The 26,673-nt window shown below is 45.6% G+C and overlaps 2 protein-coding genes across 2 annotated transcripts; one reads left to right on the top strand and one right to left on the bottom strand.

Annotated features, from left to right (window-relative positions):
- Positions 1 to 918: 918 nt before the first annotated feature.
- acin1b (apoptotic chromatin condensation inducer 1b) lies at positions 919 to 18,650 on the top strand. Its single transcript, XM_029454955.1, is given in 18 exon segments — positions 919 to 1,071; positions 2,064 to 2,129; positions 2,384 to 2,495; positions 2,773 to 2,846; positions 3,306 to 4,775; positions 4,995 to 5,068; positions 8,961 to 9,081; positions 13,320 to 13,365; positions 13,590 to 13,735; positions 13,934 to 14,080; positions 14,178 to 14,306; positions 14,308 to 14,350; positions 14,460 to 14,605; positions 15,203 to 15,310; positions 15,719 to 15,826; positions 16,366 to 16,735; positions 16,920 to 17,017; positions 17,097 to 18,650. Coding segments are annotated over 18 exon segments (3,714 nt in total). The 5' UTR covers positions 919 to 936; the 3' UTR covers positions 17,418 to 18,650.
- Positions 18,174 to 25,767, bottom strand: ajuba (ajuba LIM protein). The gene is given in 10 exon segments (XM_029454956.1): positions 18,174 to 19,309; positions 19,438 to 19,506; positions 19,610 to 19,661; positions 19,822 to 19,952; positions 20,432 to 20,494; positions 20,636 to 20,703; positions 20,820 to 20,921; positions 23,137 to 23,750; positions 23,752 to 24,736; positions 24,960 to 25,767. Coding segments are annotated over 9 exon segments (2,160 nt in total). The 5' UTR covers positions 24,681 to 24,736; positions 24,960 to 25,767; the 3' UTR covers positions 18,174 to 19,177.
- Positions 25,768 to 26,673: the final 906 nt, after the last annotated feature.

Genomic DNA, 26,673 nt, shown 5'->3' with positions numbered 1-26,673 from the left:
TCAGTATCATTGGGGGCATTGCATAATTATTTTCTCAGTTGTGTGGCTCAGTTTAAACCATTCTTTGAAGAATACTGTAAGTTTCTGCTTTTACATCTTCTTTGCTGCAGTGCCACCTTGTGGAGGTTTGAAGTATTACTCAATGAATACCTGCCTGCCAAAACGGGCTCTATAATGTATGTATGTATGACGAGAGCATAATCGGCAAGTAACCTTTAGCAGTATATTTATTACTGTCAAATTTTATGTTCTTTACTTTCCAGTTTGCATGGCTTTAATTTGTTTAAATTTGATATATGCACATCCTTCACCATGGGGTGATTTTTACTGGGTAATTTACAACCAACAATGTTTTTTTTTCCTGGAAAAATATGTTACGTTACAGTTCAAAGATATGGCTGTATTTTCTTTTGTACAAGATCGTTTTTTTTACCCTATGTGAACTCATTGGAGTCTGTTATCCGTATGTGCTGAGGTATAGAAGTGAATATTTGACTTTCCTCCTACAGTAATACACCTCTTTACTTTTAACACTACATTGGATGTATGTCTTGTATTCCTGTTCAGAATGCACAAATACATCTTTTGCAATTAAACAAATGTGTGTGTGTGTGTATTAATTATTGCCTTATCGGTCTGTTAAAAAATATATATATATATATATATATGCAGGATATCTCCAATTGATTTTTTTTTACATAAACTAGTCAATCAAAACGAATAAAACCACTTTAAATTAAATAAAAACGTTTAAAAAGTCTAGTTTGGGGCCTAAATTGTCCCAATATTTTCTTACAACTCACTGTACTGTAAAGTGATTCGGACAAGCCGAGCTTTTCCGGAAACTGCCGAGCTTTTCCGGAAACTGCCGAGCTGTGACGCTGAGCAGCAGCCGTAGCGACGCTTGTTGGAGTTTAGGCAAGCGGAGGGAGCAAAATGGCGGACGAAGATATTACGCTTGATGGAAAACCTCTACAATCGCTCCGAGTTGCGGATTTAAAAGCCGCACTGGAGCAAAGAAACCTCCCAAAGAGTGGACAGAAAAACACACTCATTAAGCGACTGAAAGGGGTAAGTTTTCGCTTATGTTATGGACGCCTGTCGAGTCTGGCTAAGTTCAGCAGGAGGCGAGAGATGGTGGGGGTTAACGTTAGAGGCCGTAACTGTGGGCTCGGAAGCGGGAATACATAAATCGCCTGGTACACGTTATTACACATCAACAACAGTTTTTGCTGTCGGTTATTTGTAACTGACAGTACAACGAAACTGTCCCACCGACCGAGTTGAGACTTAATTCATTACTACACTTAGTGCACCGTGTTGCACACAGTTGAACTGTGCACCTGTCAAGTCGAGGCCTAAACTGAGTGTAATCAAGCGAACAGCCGCACATAGTGTACAGTACTCGGCCGTGCCCGCGCTCGCTATGCGAGTGTCGGGTTTACGGGGGCGCGCATCGCCATGTAAACACAATTTTACGAGCTTCACCAACGACTGATTCAAATTTATTTTAAGTTTTTTTTCTCTTTTCTTTATCCAACAGTCTTGTTTTGCACAACACATCCAGCTGCATAAACAACCATAGGTTTCATGGCCGTAGGATGCGTCTAAGTCCGCCTTCTACCAGAAACATGTTAGCAGACCTCTAAAGTAAAGCTTAAACATTTTTATGTACTCTGTAAAATGTTCTGTGAGTTGTATTTTCCGGATGTAAGGCGTAAGTGCTGTTTCAAAAGGCCCTCCACAATACCAGGAAATAGATCTGGAGGGGAAAAAATAATGGACTTAATTAAAGTAGTTGAATATAATTATTTTTTTACTCTATAATATACTCGAGTTATTAATAGTGGATTGTGAATACAGCATATATGGTGGGAGAGAGAGGAATAACATGCAACAATATACATATTACAAAAGTACTTTGTAGAAATGACAGGCAGCTAACTCACTCAAATCATCCATCACAACATGAATGCAACTAGCTCACAATACCAAAATGAGTTTTACAGTGGAAACTGTATAATAAACTGAACTTAATAATCCCCCTTCTGTATTCCCTGCAGGCTCTGATGCTGGAAAACCTTCAGAAGTCATCCTCCTCTCACAGTGGGCTGCAGCCCAACTCACAGGTAAGAATAGATTTCAATATTGAATTTTTAATGTGTGGGCAATTTGAGTTCTGTTGAAAAGTATAACTCTGAGATCAAACCTATAGAATATTCCCTACAAAGATAAAAGGTTATTAATAAATACTTATCTGAAGGTCAAATAGTTCTTTACTAGTAATACTTTTGTCAGGACTGGGGAAATACTTTAAAGACTATGTTTCTCTTTGGCTTTGGTATTAATAAACTGCTGTTTTGTGTATGTTATTGTGTTGTAGATCGGTGAGGAGATGAGCCAGAATAGCTTCATAAAACAGTACCTGGCTAAACAGCAGGAGCTCCTTCACCAGAGACTGGAGAGAGAGGCCCAGCAAGAGGAAGAGGCAGACGGTAACATTCACATAAACACACACAATCACAAAGTCTTTCTGTCCCACACACTCTTTCTCTACCAGCAGTCTTGTTACTTCATGTTGTTCAAACGTCTGTATTTAGCTCATTTCATGTACATGCTCATAAATGTGTTTACAGAGTACACATAAGATACATTCATTTCTCAATCCTATAAATTCAGAAGTTGTCTTTGGTTGGAAACCAGTAGGCTTTTGCCATTAATCCTCACATTGGTGCTGACCTTTAACCCCTGCCTCGTGTCCCTCTCTGACAGAAAGCCCAGCAGTGCAGGAGGAGGATGATGACCAGTCGGAGGACAATGACAGCTCCTCCTATGTCTCTGACAAGGTCAGTGACCTCCACACAGGAAAACTAAGGATTTATCCCACAGAACTGGACACATTGATCAGATAATGTTGTGAAAATCTTGTTTTCCATTCCCTACAATATTCTACGTAACACGCAACATCCTAGGTGGTGCTTTTTACATTGCACACAATGTATGTTCCTATGGTCATCACACACCTGCCAATGACTTTCCCTGGCTTGTAAATGCCTAAAACATGTTAATGAGAATATAGAACAAATAGAGTCATCTTGGCTTCTTTTTTAAAATGTGTTTATTTGATAGGGCCAGAGAACGTTAATGACCATCAGTATGTAAACATGCTGCAGTTAGCAAGAATGATAATGTACACCATAGTTGCCTAGGCAGGTAACAAATATAGAAACATTACAAGTGCTAACAAACAGATACAAATATACAATGCACAGGTAGAAAAGACTGACTCAATTGTTTTTGACCAGATGCATCACTCCATGCCGCCCAAGCCCTCAATGACCAGGGCAGAGGCGAAAGGAGGAGGAGATTTAGTGATGGTTCATGGGATGATGGCATGCGGCCCTGACATGGGTCCCGGTCCTCCCCTCCACCCCCAGGAGTCCCTTGAGGCGCCAGGAGCTAGAATGCAGCGAGCCACCTTTCACCAAGGACATAAGGAGCCACCAGCCCCATCTCCTCCCCGTGCCGTAGCCTCCCTGTCTGTGCGCGTCCTGGGCCAGCCTGACCGCCAGGGGCTGCCCCCTGCCGTAGCGCGAGCCCAGGAGAAGGAAGGCACTGCACCGAGTGAACCAGGATCAGCTCATCCTGTCCTCCACCTGAGCCGATCTGCCGGGGTCTCAACAGGAGGTCAGGTCCACGAGGACAGCGATGATGATGACGACGGTGATGACGAGAGCGAGGATGACGAGGATTGGGGGCCTGGTCCTGGCGGGGCACGGAGGGGCAACAGAGTGCCTCCCCAGCAGCAGCAGATGCCTCCCAGTGTCCCATCAACAGTTGCCAGGTCCAAACGCAAGCTTCAGCCTCCGCAGCACATCCCACCACCACAGGTACACCACACACCAATGCAACTGCGCCACCCCACTCCTCCTCCCTCTCCACCCCCTGACCTGTTTCCCCTACCTGACACTCCCAAACAGAGCCCACCAGACACAGACGACCAGGAGGGAGAAGGGCCTGAGGCTTCACGTGGTCCAAGGGTGCCGCCTTTCCCACCTTCCACCATGCAGAGGCAAGACTCTGACTCGAGCTCTCGTTCCAGCAGTCCTGAGCCCTCTATGAAGCGCAGGCCAGGGCCCCTTTCTCTGCTCGTACACAGGATGGAGTCAGAGGGGGCTTTCCGTGCAGCAGAGGCCACCTCTGCTGTGGATATGTCAGGAGAGACAGCACACTCCGCTGCTGGGTTTGCCGGTTCCAGTGAATCTCCACTGAAAAGATTGGAGAGAAAGAGGCTACAGGAGAACAGAGAGATGGAGGAAGAAAGGCGACTGAAGGAGGAGAAAGAGAGGGAACAACACCAGAAGCAGGAGAGAGAAAGAAAGAAGATACAAGAGCAGGAGAGAGAGAAGAAACGCTTGGAAGAAGAGAAGGAAAAGGAGAGGAAACAACTGGAAGAGGAGGAGAAGCAGCAGCGTGAAAAAGAGGAGCGAGAAAAAGAGAGAAAACGCCAGGAAGAGGAAAAAGAGAGAAAACGCCAGGAAGAGGAAAAAGAAAAAGAGAGAAAACGCCAGGATGAGGAGAAGAGACGAGAGGAGAAACTGCTAAAGGAGAAGGAGAAGAGACAGGAAACAGCCTACAAAGGCAAGGTGGCTGTGACTGAGGCCCAAGACTCAGGTTCCTCATCCGATTCTGACTCCAAATCAGACTCCTCTTCACACTCATCACAATCCTCCTCCTCTTCCGGGGATAAAATCGGCCCTGCCACACAGCTGAAGGTCAGTGATCAAACTAATATGGCAGTCAGTCATTCAATGTCGACGCATAGAAACGTTAATATGTAGAAATCCCAAATGATTACAGAATATTTTTTTCATATTTCAGCCTTCCTGTGTGTATTTTATCGGAAAACTTACCTTCCATGGCTTTGATTGAGTTGCACTTTAAAGCTAAAAGCTATTTGTTTGTCATTGTTTTTACTTTGAATCATTTCACAGAAGGCAGACCAAGGACAAGAAGCAGAGGATGAGAAAAAGACTAAAGGGGCAGAGAAACAATACCTTCCAAAAAGGTCAGTAACCATCATTAAAATACAATTAACCTTAATGATGAATGGAATAATTCTTAATATGTCGCTTACACTTACAAAAATAAACTTTCATTATTAAAGTGCATGCAACACCTTCTTGCACTGAGTTCTATTCAATAATGTGATGTGACGTCTCTTGTGGCTTCTTGTTATATTTAGCAATGTGCTTTTTCCCCCCCCAATTAATTCAGCTATTCATTCCTCTTTCTGGATATCTCAACTTGCTTTTGACTTTTCTGGCATTTCAATCTTTTCACATAGCATACCAAAGAAGTTGAGGACAGGGTTTTTAATGGTGTGATTATCACAAGATGGAGCCCATGGTTTAATCACTTTTATGCAGTGTTTAGGAATAAAAACAGAAAGGGCCATGTCTCAACTGAAGTTAGGTTATGTGCATTATTTTATGTTTTTTGTACCTGGACTAAATTCATTGGCCATATAAAGAGTGGAACTATTTTACCATTGTATATCTTTCATCATCATGTAAAGGCATAATAAATATCTCTCCAAATTTAACACAGAGGTGTGACTTAAACGTGAATCTGCTCTCAACAAACCTCTCCTAATTATAGCGTGTTGTATTTCTTGTCAGGCGTTCAATGCGGCAGCCCCACGTGGCTGCTGCTGCTTTTCTCTTAAGAAAGGACCTTATCCGCCTCCCCAGGTTGTCGCCGTCTTTCGTGTAATGTCCATGTGTTGCTGGCAGCTGAAACCGTATTTTTATTAAGCGTAATTCCTTCCTTAATCAACATTTTTTTTTTAGCGGAATGCGACACCTCGCTTTTATTTTGGAAAGCTTTGACCGGAAGATATTTCTACTCCGGTAGACTTGACACTGGTCTCGCTAGCCAACATGGCCGTCATGCATGCATTGCATCCCTGATACCGACGCAGTGCACGGCTAATCAGCAGTAGAAACAACCGAGGCCGGATTTTTTTTTTTTATATATCGCGTCCCCGATTTCAACCCACGCCTGACCGGAATAACCTTTAGCGGCAGTGCTCTTTGTTTTCATCCCCGGGGGGTTCCCTTTCAAGGCCGGACATAATGCTGTCCGAAGGCAACAAAAACGGGTAAGAGTGAGCCAGAGGGCGACTCAAGGCTTTTAGGTTGCTGCTTGTACTTTTACACCCTTTATCTAGAAAGCAGTGGGGGTACATCAACCGGGCTCAGCCTGTCGTGTTGTACCGTGAACCAGGCTGTACATTACGATGCTGGTTAGCCTAGCCGCTCCTTCCTGCCTGTTAAATATCATGCCATCAGTTCATATTGGCCTGGTTATGAGCGTGTTGCATGTTCGCCCATGTGAGGGGGGACCAGGGTGGGGGGGGGACCGTTGCTGAGAGTCTTTTGTTGAATGAAAGAGCAGGGAAGATTTTATTTTTGGGAAGGAAGGGGGTCTCCTTTCTCTGATCTGTGCCTAAAATAGCTACACATTGGAGGAGCACTTTGATTAATAAATAATGGGCTCAGATTTCATGGTGTGATGACGAGAGTCATGCGGACTGTGATTTCTTCTTCCCTCTTGACCTCAACATTATCTGTCATGCCAGGTAGCCAATAGATCGTTGTTTTTTTTCTTATTTCAGAATGTTACATATGTGCTTATTTAACGATGGCATCCTCATTTTATTGTGCATTATGGCTCGTTTATTAGCTACACCGAACATGCATCTTGTCTAGCCCACAGAAGACATTTTTATTTTTGGGTTTGTGTGGCTGTAACTGTTAATGATCCCACTGTTGTCAAGGGAGATCATTAAAGCAGACATCTGCTAGCTGTACAGTGAGTGTGAATGGACCCTTATGGTGTGATATAATTCTCCCAGCTGGCACCAGCACTCACACTCTTGTCCCCTAGGAGCTGACTACATGTCTGATTTGATCAATGGCAATGTTTTTGTCCGCTTTATGAGTCCAGTTTGTTGATTAGGACATGATTAGAGTAATTCTGTCGCGCTACTATGAATGAATATTTGTGCCCCGGGTCATACATCACCTATAGTGACTTTATGTCAGGTTTTTGAGAAGTTAAACTCGAAGCAATGCATTTATTTTGTGATGCATTGTGATATTGTTCCTCAGGTTCAAGCTGCTTCCTCATTCCTGCCTCGTCATATGAATACTAGGCTGTTTGAAATGCAGGGCTTTAAGGGTGTCATTTGAAAAGAAAATGCAGTTGGTCATTATTTCTTTATTTTAGTGATCATTACTTCAACTCGACCTTTGCTCCTTTCCTGATCCTGAGGGATTGTATTTCTAGTCGACATCTGTCTCCCTTTATAGCCTGTGTGCAGGTGTCTCTCTGGCCTTGCCCAAGAGCCACACACACACACACACACACACACAGACCTTGACATCCACACCTCCTAGGGCAAATGAGGAGAGCCAAAGTGGCGGGGAGGAGGGGGAAATGCTGTCCTCCTGCCTACACTCCTCACTGCCAGTGACTAATCTCCAGAGGAGAAGGTTGAACAGGCTCTGGGTAGATTTCAGTAGTACAGGGACTAACAATACAGCCCCTCCTCTTACAGTAACTTTGCCAGTGGCCATGTTACATGTCATGAGGTAAGAGAAAAGCTGAGCTTTATTTGTCTAAGCTGTAAGTAATTATTGTTTTTTTATTATTTAATTAGAGTTTGAGCCTGAAGGATTCTTCCGAGGGTCAAATTGGACGTCTTATCACCTTCATCTTGGAGGTCACTCGACTAAAAATCATGCTCCACCTTCTCAAATGCAAGATATTGCTGCGTGTGCTTGTCTTGCATTATAGTAAAGTTAATAGTTTGGGGTTTTGGACTGCTGGACAGACCAAACCAGATATTTTAAAGATGTTCTTGGCTTCAAAGAACATTGTGACGTGCCCATTTCACTGTTTTCTGATGTTTTATAAACCAAACATTTAATCTATTAATAGAGAAAATACTCAGGAGATTAAAATCTGAAAAACAATGGTCATCACATGCGCCACTGAATATGTTGCTATTTTTAATTCAGGAACTTTCTGCAGTAACTGATGAAAACGTTTAAGACAACAAATACTTCAGAGATTGGCGTCGGCACCTAGAATGAACTATCGATACCAAACACGTCTTTGTTTGATACATTACAGAAATGAATTGTTTACTTCCTTTTCCTGTGGCACGTTAACTATTCAATGCAACGGATCAAACAACAGAGGAGATGTGATGCAGAGAAAGATGCTCGAGGATGTGATTCTCCCACCTACAGGGAGCTGCCTCGGTGCCTGTGTCATCACACGGAGGCAGCGGAGGAGACTTTTAATAACGCTGGTAGGGAGTTTGAGGGGGTGGCTAAAAATATAATGACTCCTGCTTGGTTTTTCTGCCTTTAGATAACAGCGGTGAAATCAAACAACATGTAAAGACGCTTTTGGCCGCGTGAGGTCTGACTCATAGTAACTACAAAGCGTGACTTTTATCATTCTTCATAGATCAGATGAAGACCACACACATTGGAGTCAGCTGTGAGTGTTTGTCTTGGACTACAAGTTAGTTTGAGGAGTGTTTGTGACCCTGGGTGTCAGTTAGCTGGTGAGTTATTCATAGCAGGAGTGACCCAGATCACTGGTCCCCAGCCCCCTTCCTCTGACACGCCTCGGTGTTTTCCCCTGTCTGGTCCTGCACATCATTTTGTCTCCTGAGACCAACCGTCATATTGGCCAGTCTCTAGAGCTGAGCTTGAAGGCAGTCTTTCTTGTCTTTGTCCATATTTTCTTATTGTATTAGACTTGGTGAGATCAGACACTCTTACTGACCATCATTGACCCGGAGCTCTCACAGTCAAAGCCTATTTTCTCCCACCCGATAACCCCTCCCTTCTCACCCCAACCGTCTCTTCCTCTGGCAGGGAGGTGTCTGAGCCCAGTGCAGCCGCCGTGACTGAGGTGGAACCAGATTCTGAGAGCTCCATGGCCCAGCAGCCGCCCTCTGGGGCTGAGCCAGAGAACAGCGAGGGCCGCCTGGAGGAGGTAAGGTCACTCAGAGGGTGGGGGATGCCCGGGTCTTTGCTCTGTCTCCCACTAAACCGCATCCTCATTCATATAAAAGCATGTGTAGTTGGCAGCACAAGTTAAAAGGGTCACTTAAAACCAACACAACCCTAACGTTTATACAAACATTATCTCCTTTGGCTCCTGTGGAGGTTTTATCCTCTTGATTCTGGCTCCAGTTTCTGCATCCTTCTAACCTCCTGAACCTCCTGAATCTCCACCGGGTTACTCAATTAGAGGTTCTTTTAAAAATATATATTTTACAAATGCTCACAGGTGAACAAACGGGTTGAGTTGGAGTTGGGCCCTGGGGTAAATAGAAATGAACTAATCCCTTCCATCTGCGTTTAATGCAACTAATATTTCATAACTTAGATGATCTCTCACACACTTGCCTCTTGTCTGTCTGTTACCTGCAGAGGGATGTTAAGTGTTGATGCTGCTGGAATGCAAGTAGAGATGTTTGTTAAAATAGACATCCATGCTGCAGAAAGTGCATGCTTCTCTGTGTGTGTGTGTGTGTGTGTGTGTGTGTGTTAGGGACGGAGGGAGGGAAGAAGTGAGAAAGAAAAACATTAAACTTGAGTGCGCTGACACACCAGGCCGAATATCGATCGCCGTTAGCTGTAGCCTCTGTTGTCAAACATTCCCTCTTAGTTTTCATGATGCAATGTTGGCACTACTCGGCTCTAATCGACAGTTTACACGATTGAGAACTTTTAATCTGTTGTCGGGTTAGTTTTGTATCGATGTAGCCGTATCAGCTACTGTTAGGTGTGGCCTTCACTACTTATTGCTGTTGAGACCATTCATTAAATTGCATTTTAGGCATCGAGCTGTCGAGTACCTCATTTAGATTTACTGCTGAGCTGCTATAGGATTTGAAGTTATTATCAGCATGTGTCTTTTTTACTGTTTGAGTTTGTGGGTTTCATACCTCCCCAGGGTTTGCATGAGTAATGGACCCTGACAGTGTGTGTAGAGATGCATCAGGGCTTGTTACTGCTGTTTCTTTCACCCTGTTTTCATTCTCTCTGCTCTCTCGCTTGCTCCTCTCACACTGCCTCCCTCTCTGTCGGTCTCTTTTATTCACTCTCCCCTCTTTATCCCCTTACTTTCCATCTTTTGCCTTTGTATCCCATCATGAACGCTTCTCTCTCACTATATATATTTATGGTGTGATTGCTGTTTAAAACCCCATTGATTGCTTTGTTATGAAGGTGCCCATGCCTCTTCCATTGCCCCTAATGGTACCTGCTGCGTACTACTACTACTACCACCACCACCACCACCAACACCAACACCTCCTCCACTCCTCCTACTCCTACAACTCCTGTCCCGCTATGCCCAAGTGCGTCGTTGGTACCTGAATTAGGCCCAGAGTCTGCAACCCTATGGCACTGAGTAAAGCCTGAGCCTGCAAGGCCTCCCCTGTAGCTCTCCAGTGACATGCTGAGGCAGCAAGAACTAGAGCTCTCATCAGACCAGCAGCGGCAGCCATGGTAACTGCAGCAGCTCACAGTTGCCATGGTAACCCAGCCTCAGGGGTTGGAAGCCCGCTCGCTGATCAGAACCGGACTGGACTGTACTGCACTGTACGGCGGTGATGATGATGAATGATGGCGCAAGTGAAGGGGATGGAGTCTTAACGCTGAAGTGTTGCCCTCCTTCTTCCATGCCTCTGTCCTCCAGCAGCTCAGAAAAAAGACAAAAACTCTTGAGCTCTCCAGTTTTGTTTTTACCTCCACCTCTAATCCCACACTGCCCCCTGCTTGCGGGGTGGAGTAATGACTTTGGACAAAGAACTCCTGCAATTCAGCGATCAAGGCATGAGCATAGGATCCCTGTTTGAGGTTTTAAACTTGAAAACACACGTTAAACTGAGCAACTGAAATTGTTTGCTTGGAACGATGATTATGGGACTTTTTTTTTATGGAAACCTTTTGTGGATAAGACCTGTCCGTGACATGACGATATGGACTTTAACTCGTTATTATTGGTTGAGCTTGTAAGGCTAACAATCATCCTCTGCCTTGACAAGCTTGCCAGCCTTTTTTAGAAGTGACTTCCAGTAGTCAGCTGTGCGTGTAAATTATGTCATCCTGCTTGAAACTGCCATTCAAAGAGAGCGGTCGCCCTGAACTCTGCACCGGTTCCACTGCAACAGGGACATTGAAAGGCCATAGTGCCAAGGACAAGAAATCTGACACACATTATGCAAGATTTTCTGTGGTTTCAGAGTGACGTTGATCCTCCCGATGAGAGCTGGATATACTCAACAAATCATCGCCTCCCTTTCCTCTGCAGCCACACTGTCCGTGAACTCAAGTGTTCACCAGGAATTTATGATATCCTGTGGACCTGACAGATGGACGACCGCAGTTGTTGCTGCCGTTAATTTTTCTCTACATCCATCTCTTCGCTACACCTACGCAACTTGTTCCTTGCATCTCGTATGATTTCATGTGAGTGCAGAGGCATTCATGCCAGCAAATACACTCGAGGTGATGTCGAAGAACTCTCATTTTGACTGCTTCCCTGGATTATAATCTAACTAAAATGCATTTTTCTGGATTACTTTTTATCACATTGAAGAGACTTTGTGCCAAACAAACTCAAGAACCGTGCAGCAAAACCTTCGGTCTGTGGAAACCTCATGAACTGCTTAAACTCTACTCGTCAAACACTTCAGATTTCAGGCTTTCAGGACTTTATTTCGGAGAATATGGACAATTTAAAGACGATAAATTCAAGCATCACAAAATTGATTTTTTTTTTTTTTTTACTTGCCAGACGTACCTCACAGTTCATGGACTCTTAACAAAGTACACGTCAACCCCCACCCCCGTCAGAATCCATCACAAAGCAATTTGAAACGCTTGGCTCCCCAAAAGACTGAAACGTGACTCTTTGATCAGCAGTCACTCAAGAAAAGTCCTCCCCAGCCCCATTCAAGAAAAAAAGTCCAATCCAGTGATCAGTTCCCGCCTGGTGGCTAATCTGCACACTCAAATCGAGCCCCGCCCTCACTCCTCTGCCATCTCTGATTGGATCCTTGTTGCCTAGATACAGTACACACTGTCGTGCGGTTGGGCCATAGTCGAGCCAGTAAGGAATCAGGTGTCAAATGGTACCAGGAAATGACTTGTGATTATTCCTCTATTTAAAATGTATACAATCTTAAAGTATTAACTGTAAAAACGGACAAAAAGAAAATCTTTTTTGTAAGTAAGAGGAATAAATCCTTTTCCTCCTTGTAATTCAGTGCAAATCTTTAACATGTACTGCAGTTTTGATTTGATATTTTGACACCAAGATGAAAGTTTTCATCCTACACTGCTGGTCTACAGATGTGTGTTGTTGAATGCGGTAAATCCTCTGGGTGACTTTAAACTGCAGTACCGATAGTCCTGCTGACGGATCTTTGAGTCTTCAACACTCTGTTCTCCACCTCTGCTCCACAGAACTCATCAGCACTAACATGCCAGCAAACACCTGCTACATAATAGTGAAACCTCACATTGGATGAGCTTGTGGGGGTCTTGGTTTCATAGTGTTCATCTTTTTGCTTCTTTGATAACAAGGGATCTATTAGGTTAGCGTAAACATGTTCTACATCCGCTCATGAAACTTTATGCATAGCAATACACGAGAAGTGATTAGTAAAGTAATTATTACCAGGTTAGCAGATACAAAATCACACACATGCACTCCGGACAGGTTTAAATTCTAACCAGGACGGGTAATATACTTCCTCTGGAGACAATAAGTCCAGTCCATATGGGAAGTGACTCTTACAATAACTTGTAATCACTTACCGCGCTGAGATATGACCCAGTTTAAGTTTCACACAGGCTTACTCGTGTGCTAATGCACATCATGTACTTGCTTTGTCCTTTAGAGTCTTCTCCACACACACACACACACACACACACACGAGGGGAGTAGCGTAGTGATTTAACTCAGTGTCTTTGAGCAGAGGTGGAAGGTGGAAATGTGTTTGGAGTCTCTCTGTATCGACCCAGAACTCTCTTCATAATGTGGTAGCTATTGGAGCCTCCAGGCCTCTGTTACTTTAACCCCCCGCCCTACCCCTCCTCCACTTTTCCTGTTTCACCTCCTCTCTGTTGTTGCCTGTTTGGGTTTTGACTTGGTTCTCATCTTGCCCCGCACCCCTGGGGTTTCTGTATGTTCTCTCTGTCTCTCTCTCTTTCCAGAGCACCACTCCTAAGGCTTTTGCTGCTCGCAAGATATCCTTGACCAGTGAGTATACCGGTAACATCATTTAACATAAAATAATAATATGTTGATAGAAAAAGAAACTATATTTTTGACCAACAAATATTGGTTACCGACTATAATACAACTGTCTGGGTTCAAGCCAAGTATTTAAGCCATTATTTCTACTTGGACACGATGAGCTCGCAGTAACTTCAGCAAAGAGCAAATCATTAATCATCCACTGCATGTTTTTGACTCCTCTGCAGGCAGTAAGACGTCTCCGGCAGCCACAGATGGAGCAGCAGGTGAGGCCGAGACGGGAACTGCAGCAGGGAGGAAGAGGCGGTGGGGCTCCAGCACAGCAGTCACTTCTAAGAAACCATCCATCAGCATCACCACCGACTCACTGAAGGTACTGGCACGGCAGAAACTGAAGTGTGCAATGTGATGATTTTCAAAACATCCCGAGTGAGCTGGGAGAAGTTTGGGGGTTTTTATTAAAACAATCAAACGCTCAGTATTTAGATAAGTTAAGCCCTTAACCATTTCTCTCCCACTCTTGTCCCCCATCTTTCCTCCATCATCTCCCGCCTGCGTCTCTGGCCTTCAGTCGTTGATCCCAGACATCAAAGTGAACCAGGAGGCAGTGGTGGAGCTGCACCCGGAGGAGCTGCAAATGTCCGGGGACGAGGAGAGCCCGGACGCCAGCCGGGGCGACCAGGACAAAGGCCTCAAGATCCGACGCACCGTCACACAGGTCAGAAGAGGCACACTGTATCACTGCTAGATGAAAACGATGATTGTTGCCTAATTGGAAGAACAGCGTGAGAAATGCACCTGTAATTCCTCCCCAGGTCGTCCCAAGTGACACCCAGGAAAACGGACAGACAAATGAGGAAGAAGAGGTGGAGAAAACGGAGAAAGAAAAACAACGCAGGACTTCCAGAGACAAAAGGAATAACAGCGTTTCTGAGGAAGCCTCAGGAAACGCAGACATCTGCCAAGCTCGAAGGAGAGGCAAAGAAAGGTGAACTGCTGTAGAGGCGCAAAGTCTCTTTGCCGCCTTCACGCTTCCATCACTTCTTCTTTCTTAAATTACACTCACTCTTCTCACCTCTTCATCATCTCTCCCTCAGTTACCCCCAGCGACAGTCTGGTGCGTCGCTCCATAAGTCAACAGAAGTCCGGCGTGTCCGTCACCATCGATGACCCCGTCCGCGCAGCCAGGCAGCCCTCGCCGCCTCACGGCAAACTCTCAAATATCATCCATGTGACCAACCTGGTGGGTTTTGTTATTGCTCACTACATCGGCAGATATCGAGTAAAGTCAAATGATGTGGAGGGAAATAGTTGTACAGAAAAATCCAGCGTTTCCAAATCTACCCTACAAGTTTTTCAGGAATGAGTGTTGATGCCAGTGGTAACCACATCGCTCCCATAATTAGAGTCAGGGACACTTACCCAGGTATTACGGCTGCACTCAAGTATCACCTTAAGTTCGGGGCCCACTGCGTGACTAAACAGACTATGACAAGACTAGACATTACACATTTAATGACTAGCATTTGTAGATTTCTTTTACTTGCGTCATATAAGCAAGACTTAGTTACACTTGGCTCAAAGAGTACCAGATATCTAATGCCACCCTGGCACACTCATCTCTGGAGCTCTTTGCCTACAGTAACACAGAACCAAAGCTAACCAGAATAAACGTGTGTATATCTGCTGTGTGAGCATTTCTCTCTCTGTACTTTTTGTACTTGCGTCCCCCTGATTTACTCTAAATGCACATTTGAAATAATCTCTGCTCAGCTTCCTATCTTCTCACTGTGACCGTTAAAGGCAGTTAATTGAGCCATGGCGCTTGTGCATCCCATAGGTGCGGCCCTTCACCCTGGGCCAACTCAAAGAGCTGCTGAACCGGACGGGCAGCGTGGTGGAAGAGGGCTTCTGGATCGACAAGATCAAGTCTCACTGCTTTGTCACAGTGAGTACCGACAAATCGGCAGCTTTACATCGAGTGTCCACAAAGTGTGTTGTAAAAGGCCGTGTGTGGCAGAAACGTATGCTGGTGTAGATGAGACGAATGCCCAACGGATGCATAACGCATTCCTAGCGTATCGGCCGCGTCACACAGGTCCTGAGGCCGTGAAAAGTTTTGTGCATGTTCAAAAGCGTTCAACAACGTGCATCAGCGTATTGCCGATGTTTCGTATACGCCAGCATACGTTTCCGCCACACGGTACTGTGTGACAGCCTTAAAGCTACTTGTGGCATTTGTCAGATCAATCCAGCTGTGTGTGTGGGGGGGGGTGTGTGTGTGTGTGTGTTGGCTTACACTTTGAAAATAATTATTTTCAGCCTGATAACCTTATTTCCTCCTGTTTCCTCGCAGTACGCTACAGCAGAGGAGGCGGTCGCTACCAGAGCTGGCCTCCACGGGGTCAAATGGCCTCCGAGCAATCCCAAGGTTCTCAGTGTCGACTTCTGTGAGCAGGACGAGGTAACGAACGCCTCAAATGTCAATTTTCTCAATTTGTCACTGTTGCTATACTGATTAAAATAAATTGTCTGTTCTCAATTATTGGAGTGACACATTTTACTATCGAGGCTATTTTCTACCACTCCAACAAGATTATGAGATTATTATCCGAGCAGTCGGTGCTCGCCACAATAAAGCATGAGGAGTAAAATATTTAACAGGTTTATTCTTGGAACCATTTCAGATGAGCAACAACATACTAAGCGATGCCAGGTGTTTTTTTTTTGGTTTTATTAAAGCTGCAGGCAGTATCGTGTCATCCACTGTTCGCTTACCTTTAAAACTAGGAAAGTAGTCCCAGGCATTTCAGAGCAGTAAATGATCTTTGCTTTTAAGTAAAAGAAATGATCAATTTCCTACACAACTGTCATTTATGCATCTGTTTTTAATCTCTTGAATTTAAAAGTGTAGATTAACTTTTGTTTTTGTTTCGATCGTCAAAACTTTAACATCCAGGCTTTTGTGTTCTTATTTTTTGATCTTTATTTTGTTTTCTGCAGCTGGACGTTCACAAAGGCATCCTGAAGCCAGAAAAGGAGAAGGTCCACGCTGCCCCGCCAAGTGGTCCACAGAACCGGCTGCTCCCTCTGATGCCTGAGCGAGACAGGGACCGAGAGCGAGAGCGAGAAAGGGAGCCCGAACCTGACCAGGAATGGGACCGAGGCATGGGAGGAGTGCGGGATCTGTGGGCGGAGCGGCAGAGAGAGATGGAGCGTCGGGAACGAGCCCGTGGCGAGCGGGAATGGGACCGGGATAAGGTCCGGGAATTTGCGAGGCCGGGAGACGACGGACAACGCTCTCGTTCCAGAGACAGAGAGAGGAGGAGGAGGGAGAGGGCCAAGAGCAAGGAGAGGAAGACGGATAAGAAGGGTAAGCGCCACGCTGTGATTTAAATAGAAGCACAAAGAGAAAAATGGTAAGAGGGAGAGGAGAAAAGGGTTTGCAGCAAGTGCAAAGTAAAATGTTGTGTTATGAATAATCATTTTGTAAATGCACGCAGTGGAGTTGTGTTCCTCTGTTTGAAGAAATTCTCCCATTTGTTTCCTGCGAACAGAGAAAGGAGATGAGCCTCCAGTAAAACTGCTAGATGACTTATTCCTGAAGACCAAAGCGGCTCCGTGTATATACTGGCTTCCCCTCTCCGAGGAGCAGGTTGGTCACTTACTTATAGACTCACTTCTACACATTTCTGTCACAACGACGACAAACTAACCTGCTTTCTGTCCGCCAGGCGGCGCAGAGGCTTCTGGAACGCACAGAGCGGCAAAAGGAGCGCGAGCGAAGGCGCAAGGAGCGGCAAGAGGAGGAGGAGAAGAAGCGTGAGGAGGAGAAGAAAGAGAGGCTGAAGGGTCGGGAGAAGGAAGGCAGCGCGGTGGCGAGCGGCGGAGCAGCCGGGCGTGGAGCTGACCGAGACAGAGAGAGGGAGCGCGGCCGAGACAGAGAGGCGGACAAGAAGAGGGACGACAGCCACCGACCCAGACGACCCTCTGTAGGAGCCGGCAGCGGACGCCGCTCTCGTAGCCGTAGCAACCCCAGGGATAGACGTCGCTGAAGACCGAGTGGCTGCAGGGAAAGCTGAAGAGAGAGAGAGAGAGAGAGGGGGACGCGTGTAGCTGGGGACACTGCAGACAGGAAGTCGTGGGAGGGAATCGTTTCCACTTGGAGATACAGTTCTCTTTTTTTCTCAAGTTCAGGACTTGTGTCTGCTCCTCGCTACCTGCCCCGCCGTGCTTTTAATTCGTCCACTTTGACGCCAGCGTTGTCTTCCACACACTTCTACCATTTCTCCCGTTCTCCCCTCCCCCCCCCCCCTCCCCACACACACACACACACACACCTCGTTCGTGTCGATTTACACAGAAAATGTTGATTTACATGTTAATAGTGAAACGACAGTTGGTCTAGCTCCTATCCCCACTCTTCTGTTCTGTCTTCCGGCTCTCCCTCTGTAGAGAGCAGCGTTCCTCCTCCTCTTCTTCATGTTGTGCTTTTAAAGAAACGAAGCAGAGAGGACGGTGGTTTTTTTCTTTTTTGGCTCGCCTCAGCATTTTGTCCCACTGAGGTTTGGGAGCCCGCCTCTTTATTTTAGTTCTGCGGGTGCACAGTTCCTTCCTCCTCAGAGCCCTGTAATAAAACCAGTCTAAAATAGATCCCCGACCTTCAAATATTTTATAGGATCAGTTCTACTCTTCAGCACTGAGGTTATTTTTCTTTTTCTAAATACGACTAAATTTGACTTTGTCAAAATTAGGATTTTTTGTTTTTGTTTAAAGTTTTAGGAATCATGTTAATTTCTTTTCAGCCTTGGAGGGTTGTTGTGTGTTACAGCAGGTGACGTTTGTGCGAGTAATAACCTTCATCTCCCACGAAGATGCAACTGGTACTGAAGTCTCAACACTGTAACCTAGAAAAGTGTGCGATAGGAAGAGATGTTATGTGTTGTGGTGATGCAGGAGACACGCCCCAGTTTGTCTTTAGTGGATGTGTTTGGAGTGGAGAAGGGGAAGATATAAAATTCTTGTCACGTCATTTATTCTGTAATAATTACAGGAAGTTGATCCTCCCTGTATTGAAAATCCCTCCTGACCCTTCAATCATATATATATTTAAAGAGGAGCTACAAATAGCAAGTTTACCTTCTCATAGTGTAATGGTTACAATTTTAATATTTTTAATTTTATGTTTTTAGTTCTAAACAGTAAGATTGTTGCTATTTTTTTCTCCCCCTCCCTTCAAGTGCTGAATGTACTGAGAATTTAAAAGAATTAAATAAATTTAAATTGGTTATCCGCCTCTCTGTGAATGTTTTTGCTTGAGGCATCGTGACCTGACGAGTTGCCGTGTTTAAATATATTGGATGTTAGACCATTATCTGAACACAAATGAAAATATTTATTACCACATACAGAAATTACAGTAATGTTTTTCCCCAAATTGTACAGATTCACGTAACAAATCTCTTACAGTAAAGTCAAATTTAAGTGCAAAATGTTTGCTAGCGATAATATATGTACAAAACAGTTTAGCAAAATCCCTTGTTCTTCTACAGCAAACAGTAGCCACATTGGGGTAAAAAAAAAAAAAAAGCAGTAGTTTCTTTCCCGTTCCCTTATAACTATGGTACAGTAATAGTACAGCAGGCAGTACATGTGACAAGGGTCTGATCCAAAGACACAAAGAAAGTGAATCAGTGGAAATGTCTGGATATCAGCAGTTTCATCTTCAGAAAAAGACGCATTACTGAGCAAATTAGGGAATGACAGCATGTTAAGATCAGCTTTTTCAAAACATCCACAGCTGCATAGGCGCTGATCAGTGTGTGTTGTGAGGGGGAATGTTGTGTGTGTCGCACGCTCTGCTCATGTGACAGGAGTGGCAGAGGAGATGAGAGTCCAGAGGGAAGCACTGCGAGCCAGGCTTATCAGAGAGCTGCTTACCACACTCCTGAGGGAGAGGGAGAGGGAGGGGGGGGGACACAGATAAGGACAGGAATGCACACAGAGGAAGTGAGGTCAGCCATACACTTCATAACAAAAGTCAAATGGGGACAAAATAAGCTGCAGATTGCTCACCTCACAGTGGTAGCACTCAAAGTGATAGTCCTTGTTCATAGACACGACCCGGAGGATCTCTTCACTGCCCTGAGACGCAAAACACAAACTCATTTTGAAATCTCACATTGGTTGTAAAAGTAATCAATCTACTCGCACGTAATGTTCAAGGTTAAACTTTGTCACTACTCACCTCAGTAGGTAAGATGGGTTGTAAACAGGCGGCGCACTTCGGGGCAAAAGTCCTGCAGGACGACGGGAGAAAGTTTATTCTCGCAGTAAAGAAGGAAGTGGGACATTCTTCAAATGTTACACGTGCTAACTAAATTCCATAACATCTCTGCTACAGTCCCAGGACGCCTGCACGCCGTTTGACTTCCAAACAAAGCATTTTAAATGTCTCACTTGTTGTAGTCTGCCACGCAGTAGATGTTGCTGTGATGGTCCACGGTGAAAGGAACCCCATCCAGAGCCTTGGAGCACACCACGCAGCGGAAACAGCCGGGATGGTACGAGTTCCCGAGAGCCTGCAGGATCTGATTAGGAAGACCAAGATATGAGAACAACCTTTCTTCATCATCAAGTCTTTTGAGCATTAAACTTGAATGTGGTTATATGCCTGTGGATCACACGCTCGCTGCGAGTTTTCTATTTATGTTTTGGGTCTTATGTGGTTCAAATATGGTAAAAACTTTTAAGCTAATCACTACAGAGCCATATTTCTGTATTTAGCAAACATTCCACTGAAATGCTGCCGTGGGAACCCGAAGAGCAGCCAGCAAAAAGACGTCACTAAATGTCTCTATCCTCGGGGGGGGGAGGGGGGGGCTCTGGAAAGGCATTCTGGGAAACATGAGACGCAAGTAACTAAAAGATCCCACAGGGCAGGTTAGGGTTAAAGTATATTTTCTTTAACTCTAGCTTAAGAGGTATTTGTGCACTTCTTCATGTAGCATGCGCACACACACACACACACACACGCACACACACACACACACACGCACACACAGCTCACCTGTTCGAGAATAAGGTGACCACACACACTACACTTCTCAGCAGCAGCCTGGAATCCTGAAAACTGTAATTACAACAAAGAGATCACCATTAGCACAAAGAAAAAATCAATCCTCGTGTGTGTGTGTGTGTGTGTGTGTGTGTGTGAGTGTGTGTGTGAGAGAGAGAGACAGATGACAAAACACGCCTTGACCTCAACTCTTACCATGTAATCCTCTTTACAGTACACAGAGCCACTGACATTGTAGAAGTCCTTGTTTCTCAGGGTGCGTCCTGCAAGAGGGAGAGAGACATTTGAACTTTGTTTAGAAAAGGTGTCGGTGATAGAAATTCATTACGCTTAAATACTTTGAAATCATTGTTGTGTCTGCGGGGTGGGGGGTACTTACCACAGGACACACAGGTGAAGCAGCGTGTGTGATAGAGGCTATCCAGCGCCTGGCAGGCATTATCCGCCCCGTACACGCCTTTCCCACACTTCACACAGGTTCCTGGCAGCGCAATGGGGGAAACACAACGGACACAAACATTCATTTAGTCAGGAGTAATCGCTCAGCGGCTCTTAACACTTCGTTTACGACACATTCCAGGAGGATGCGTCTGAAATCCAGCTCCACACAAAGTGTCAACACTTGTAAATCCTCTCGTTCGCACCACCTAGGGGATTTTCACACAGTTAAAACCCAGTTACCCATGCCAGCGCGTTTGCTCATCCACTCAAGCTCTGTTATTAAAGGGAAACTCCACCGGATCAGACTTTTTGGCAGTCGTTTGACTCTTTCTTCTGGATCTTTGCAGTTAAAGACTTCCCTTTAAATTTGACTTCAAACCCCACAATTGGAGCAATTTGGAGATTAAATGTGGTTGCACTTTTGTTGCCTGATGTTAGGACCCTAAACTACCTCAGGAAACAAAATTACAAACGTTATTGCTTTTGCTGCTTCCTTCACATTCTTCTCTAATGGCAGGTAATACTTTTAAATTTAAAAAGTCAATAAAACAAATGCTTCGCTGCTACTTTGTCCTTTTGGTGTCAGATATAAGAACAGTTGGCACCAGGGAAAAGTACATTCTAGGTCACAATTAGCATAGGTAAAGAAACAACACACACATAGTGCACACACTTAAAGCCAGTCGGCCTTTACAGCTAACCGACTTCTCATCTAACAGAATACAGTTTAGTCTAAGTACATGTTCAGCACTAGCCGGGGCACTGAACGTAAAGTGGAAAAGTGTTGTGGCGGTAAGAGCTACAGCGTTGTGATCTATTTAAAGGATCTGCCTGCGTTTTTTCCTTTCTAATGTGGCTGAGGGAGTGCCACACAAATGGAGAATTCCTCCCCTCTTGGACAGTCCTTTTGATATTTAGGAACGGGCACAGGTCTCTGCCAACGCGAGGAACCGAAAGGGAGACCGAGACTCAAAACCCCGGGCTTTAAATGTGATGTCCGACGAAAACGTCACGATGCAATGACTGGCAGAGCATTCAGGGGCTTTTTTTCGGGCACCTAACCCCCTAACCCTTTCTGTACCCAAGAAGACATAGTGTGTCTGTGTGTGTGTACATTATTCTTTTAAACTTATGGGACAAAATCATCAACAGAAACAGTTGTTCACTTGTTTGTTAGGGATTCGCTCTGAATACCTCTATAGTTAATTGGGCAATATCTTTCATTTTTACTTTCTTTTTAATTGAATTTAAACCCTTACACTTAAATATAAGTGTGTGTGTGTGTGTGTGTGTGTGTCTTCACGGCTCACAGCTTCTGATTTCTTCCTAATGGCTGAGAGGAGTACAGTATTGTATGTCCCCTCCGGGCACACATACCTGAGCAGAAAAACAGGCTGCAGCTCACCGCCCCTGCACACGCCAAGGCAGCATTACACACACCAGGACACACACATGACTCACACACACACACTGCGTTACTGTGGCCTGAAGTCACTCGGGGAAACGCACCCTGCCATAGAGAAACAATATACACACACACACACACACCGATCCTGAGCCCTAATCTTCTGTGACTCATAGTAATGGTCGGAGCTGTGTTTATATGGAACCATGTAATTTGTGTGTTGAGCGCTCCAGCAGAACTCTGCAGTTTAATGGCCATGCAGATATGCTGCATTAGTCCTCCATGTGCACCGCACTGTTGCAAATTGGCAACGCCTGCTTGAAACATCAGCTGACTTTTCCCTGATGTTGTGGCCACAGGTGTGAACCTGAATAAGTATATACATATCTGTCCTATACGCTCTTTTTCTTTCTTCTCTTCAGCTAAACATATCTACTTGTCTGGATCAGTTTCTGAAGCGGCTTCTTTCTTGTTCTTCTTTCTTTTCTTTATGCTTTGCATGCTACAACCCTGCGTGTCTCTGCAGGTTCCACGGTACCATCCATCCATCCACTCTTTCAACTATTAATCTGTCTGTCCATCCATCCATACAACCCTTTCATTTAGAGAGAAACCTGTGATCTGACACCAGGCAGCGAGGACAATAATAACACGCTGAGGGCGGATGCTGGGTGACCCAGCGCTCTATTATGAATGCCTGGGATACTGTGCATGAACAGTGGCTCAATTTAGGGATGTGATTTTACAATTTGTGTTAACTGCAGCTGCTATCCTGGCTACCTTTCTCCTCGCTTCCCTCTTTCCAGCATGTACCTTGAATTCTACGGTTAAAAATAAAAAAGGATCTCACCAAAGAACTCCTGGCGGTTCTCCACGGCCTCCCTCCCAGGTCCGACTCCACCTGGATCCTCCTGAGGTTTGAGCGGCCCTCCGGCTGAGCAAGGCCCCATCGTTGTCGTGTTCGGTTTGGAAAGAGCCGTCAGGGCCAGAGGCTGCTCCTTCAGCATCAAGCCATCCATGAGCCCCCCACCTGCCAGCGCAGCATCTCTCAGGAGAAGTCTGGTGAGCTCTTCCTGGTACCGGGTGCCCGGCAGGTCTGAGTATCGGGCCCTGTCTCCCATCCCACCCCCCTCTTTGCCTCTCACTCCCGCCTGCTGCTCTACCCACCACTCTGGGCCAGCCTGGAAGCACGCTGCTCCTGGACTTCCAACAGCAGGTGGGTAGGAGTGTCGGCTATCGTATGCCCCTGGACGCATCCCTCCCTCCAGGTATTGAGTCCAGGCCTCCACAGGGGTCACCCCGGCCCTGCCTTGAGCTCCATAACCAGCCGCAGAGCCCCCTGTCTGCATGGAGGGGGATTGCTGCTGTGGGGGGAATCCTCCAGAGGCGGAGTAGCGAGAGTCGTAGCCCAAGCTGATGCCACTGGTCCGGTTGCTGCTGCAGCGGCTCCCCATGGGGCTTCCCTCCGCCGCCGCTGGCCGTGCTGGAGGCGAAGCTGGACCTGGGGCTGACCAGCACCGACTCCTGGAGGCTGAATGACGAGCATGGGCTCAGGGTAGGTCCTGGCGGATAAAAGAAGCCCCCTCCTACACCTCCGGTCACATCAGATGTGCGATGTGGCGGATGAGAGAGCGATGCAGGCCTGGGGTTCTCCCACAGTTCACTGCCCGTGCTCAGGCGTTTGTAGAACAGAGCCTCCTGGAGAGAGAGGCGTTTGTGCCTCTCCGGCTCGGAGAGATAGCCAGGCTCTGCCAGGCAACCTCCACCACCTCTGGGAGCCGACCCATAGCCCGAGGAAGCAGGGTACGGCGGGGGACCAGAGGGTAGCGGCGGCTGGGAGAGGAGCTGCTGTCGTCTGACCAGCTGCTGGAGCTCCAGGGAGTAGCGCCGTTGATTGAGGGACGTCTTGGAGCCAAACGCTCCCAGAAAGTCACACTCTGGGCCCAGGCCTGACTCACGCCTCAGGTGGAAATCCACGCCTTCGCCCAGGTAACAGGAAGCTCGCTGCTGTGGGGAGCGACGCCTCAGTGGTGCCAAGGTGGAAGGGTGAGGTGGCTGCTCGCCATCTTGAGGTATGGCACCCACCGAGGAGGAAGATTGCGGTGGGGTGAGGATCTGAGAGGGAGGCATTCCCATCCCTCCTCCTCCTCCTCCTCCTCTCCCACTCGCTGGAACACATGCATCACTTGTGGTTGCAGAGGCAAGCGAGAACTGGCCGGGTCTTGAGGGCGAGGCAGCTGCAGAGCTGGGAGCTGGTGGCAGACCGCTGCCTCCGGAGATGCCAGTGTTGGCGTTGCTGTTATTAGAGTTGTTGGCAGAGTCATGTTTTTTCTTACTGTTGAATTTCACACTGCCCGAGTCCGTTATCTTTAACTTCTCCAATAACCTGTCCATGATGAAGCCTTCTCGTGTTTTTAACCTGTCTGGGCAGTCAAGTCGTACAGCTCCCCCTTTAAATTACAGATTGATGTGCTCAAATACAGTGTGGGTAGATATGCAGCACAACAAAGATGTTCAAGTAAATCTACAGTTTTTACTACGACAAATCAAGCTTTCAAAATCCTTACTAAGAAATCAAACACTGGCATTAAAAAAAAAAAAAAGGACCCTTATATACACACAATAAATACGAAACAGATAAATAAGACTTTTAAGACATTTCAGGATAGTTACATGACTTAAGTCCTCCGAGTCATCTGGTTTGCCCTCATGTGGAAAACCCACAGGCACAGGTAGGCTGTGGTGAGGAAGAATCCATTGGATTATTACACAATTACTAATAGTTCAAGTCAATCCAGCCAGGAAACAGGAGAAACATACATCCAGGACACTTCGGCGTGACCTATGGTCGCGGAGGGCCTCCTTTGTGGACCCTCATGTGGCTCCACATCTGCATCTTCACTCTTCGTTAAACTGTCCCAAATACACTTCAGTAAAGTCAGTTTGATAGCTTGGTTATCCAGTGCGGTGTGTGTGTGTGTGTGTGGGGGGGGGGGGTGTCTCTCCGTTTGAATTTCTTTTTTTTTAAAAACACAAAGCAGAGAGCTTCAGCGGGGATGCAGGCTACCACCACTTCATGTGGGTCCAGTGTAGACAGGGAAATAAATCCGTTTGTGCACAGATAGTGGACTCACCCGACTTGTGCCATTCATCTCAGCGCACAATGTGCTCGTGAAGAAAAAATAACATGTTTAACTTTAACTCAGGCAACAGGAAACACACATAGACTCCTGAGTCCCTTCGTCCATCCGCCTGTGCTCGACTGCTTTTATCATTCCCGTTTTTCAAAGGAGAAATCCTGTCCGGGACTCGGCGGAAAAGTAGCGGAGAAGTTTGGAGAGAGAGACGGAAGTGAGGGGAACCGGTGCGCCGTTACGGTTACATCCCAGCAGACCAGTGCTGGACTAAACGACTTGCTCGAGATAAATAAAATCCCTCCCCGTGTGCATAGCACGGTCGACAACTTTGTTTCTTTCTTTCTTCCCCCTAAATAATTACTTACCTCCCCCCTCTTTTTTATAACAGTGTCGAGCTAGCTATAGCGCAGAGACGTGGTTCCGGTTACACTTTTCAAAATAAAATCCTCACTGGCAGTCGTTATATTTAAACGAAACAAAATCTTAAACGATTCGTTGGTTTCGTTTCACATAGAAGATGTTTTTACTGCTAAATATTTAGATACAGATTTATAGTTAGTGACTCCCAAATGGTTAGTTATTGGCTTCCCTTTCTACAGCAGCTGTATGTGTTGCTTTTATTTTGAAGGAGGAATCACTGAACGAACGTTACTTGGCGGTGCGTCGGTTTGTTGAGCTTGACGCATCACTGCTCCTTTATCAGCGGCGGCTCGTTTCCCCCACAGGGCCGGAACACCTTTCCACCAGCCATGGCTGTTTCGTCATTCATACGCAAAACTCCCCCAGAGGATGTGCCCCCTCCGCCAAGACTTCTAAAAACTATGTTAAAAATAAGATTTAAGGGAGACATTGGTGTGAATTGTAGTTTCTGTTGTGGATGTCCAGAAACTCTTATGCATTGTCCAATTGTGAAGGTGTTATGGCAAGACCTATGTGCTTTTATTACTGAGACTATTGGAGGAATGTGTTGATTGGTCTCCAGGAAAATAATACACAGACAAACACTCATGTGTAAATGATTAATCTTATTATTATAATGGTCAACTTCCATATCCATAAATGTAAATTCACAGATAAGAAACCATGCTTTATTGCCTTTAGCAATAAATTCAAACAATACATGTATTCAATTGAACATTATAAAATAAAAAAAGGATTAAACTCTAACCCCCCCTGGTTAAACTTCAGTGTTACAAATATAAAAATAAAAATAATATTTTTTAAATACATTTTCAATCTACCAAGACCTA

This window comes from Cottoperca gobio, chromosome 18 (assembly GCF_900634415.1).
Source record: "Cottoperca gobio chromosome 18, fCotGob3.1, whole genome shotgun sequence".
In the NCBI taxonomy this organism is placed as follows: domain Eukaryota; kingdom Metazoa; phylum Chordata; class Actinopteri; order Perciformes; family Bovichtidae; genus Cottoperca; species Cottoperca gobio.
This window is presented reverse-complemented; position numbering and strand designations above follow the sequence as displayed.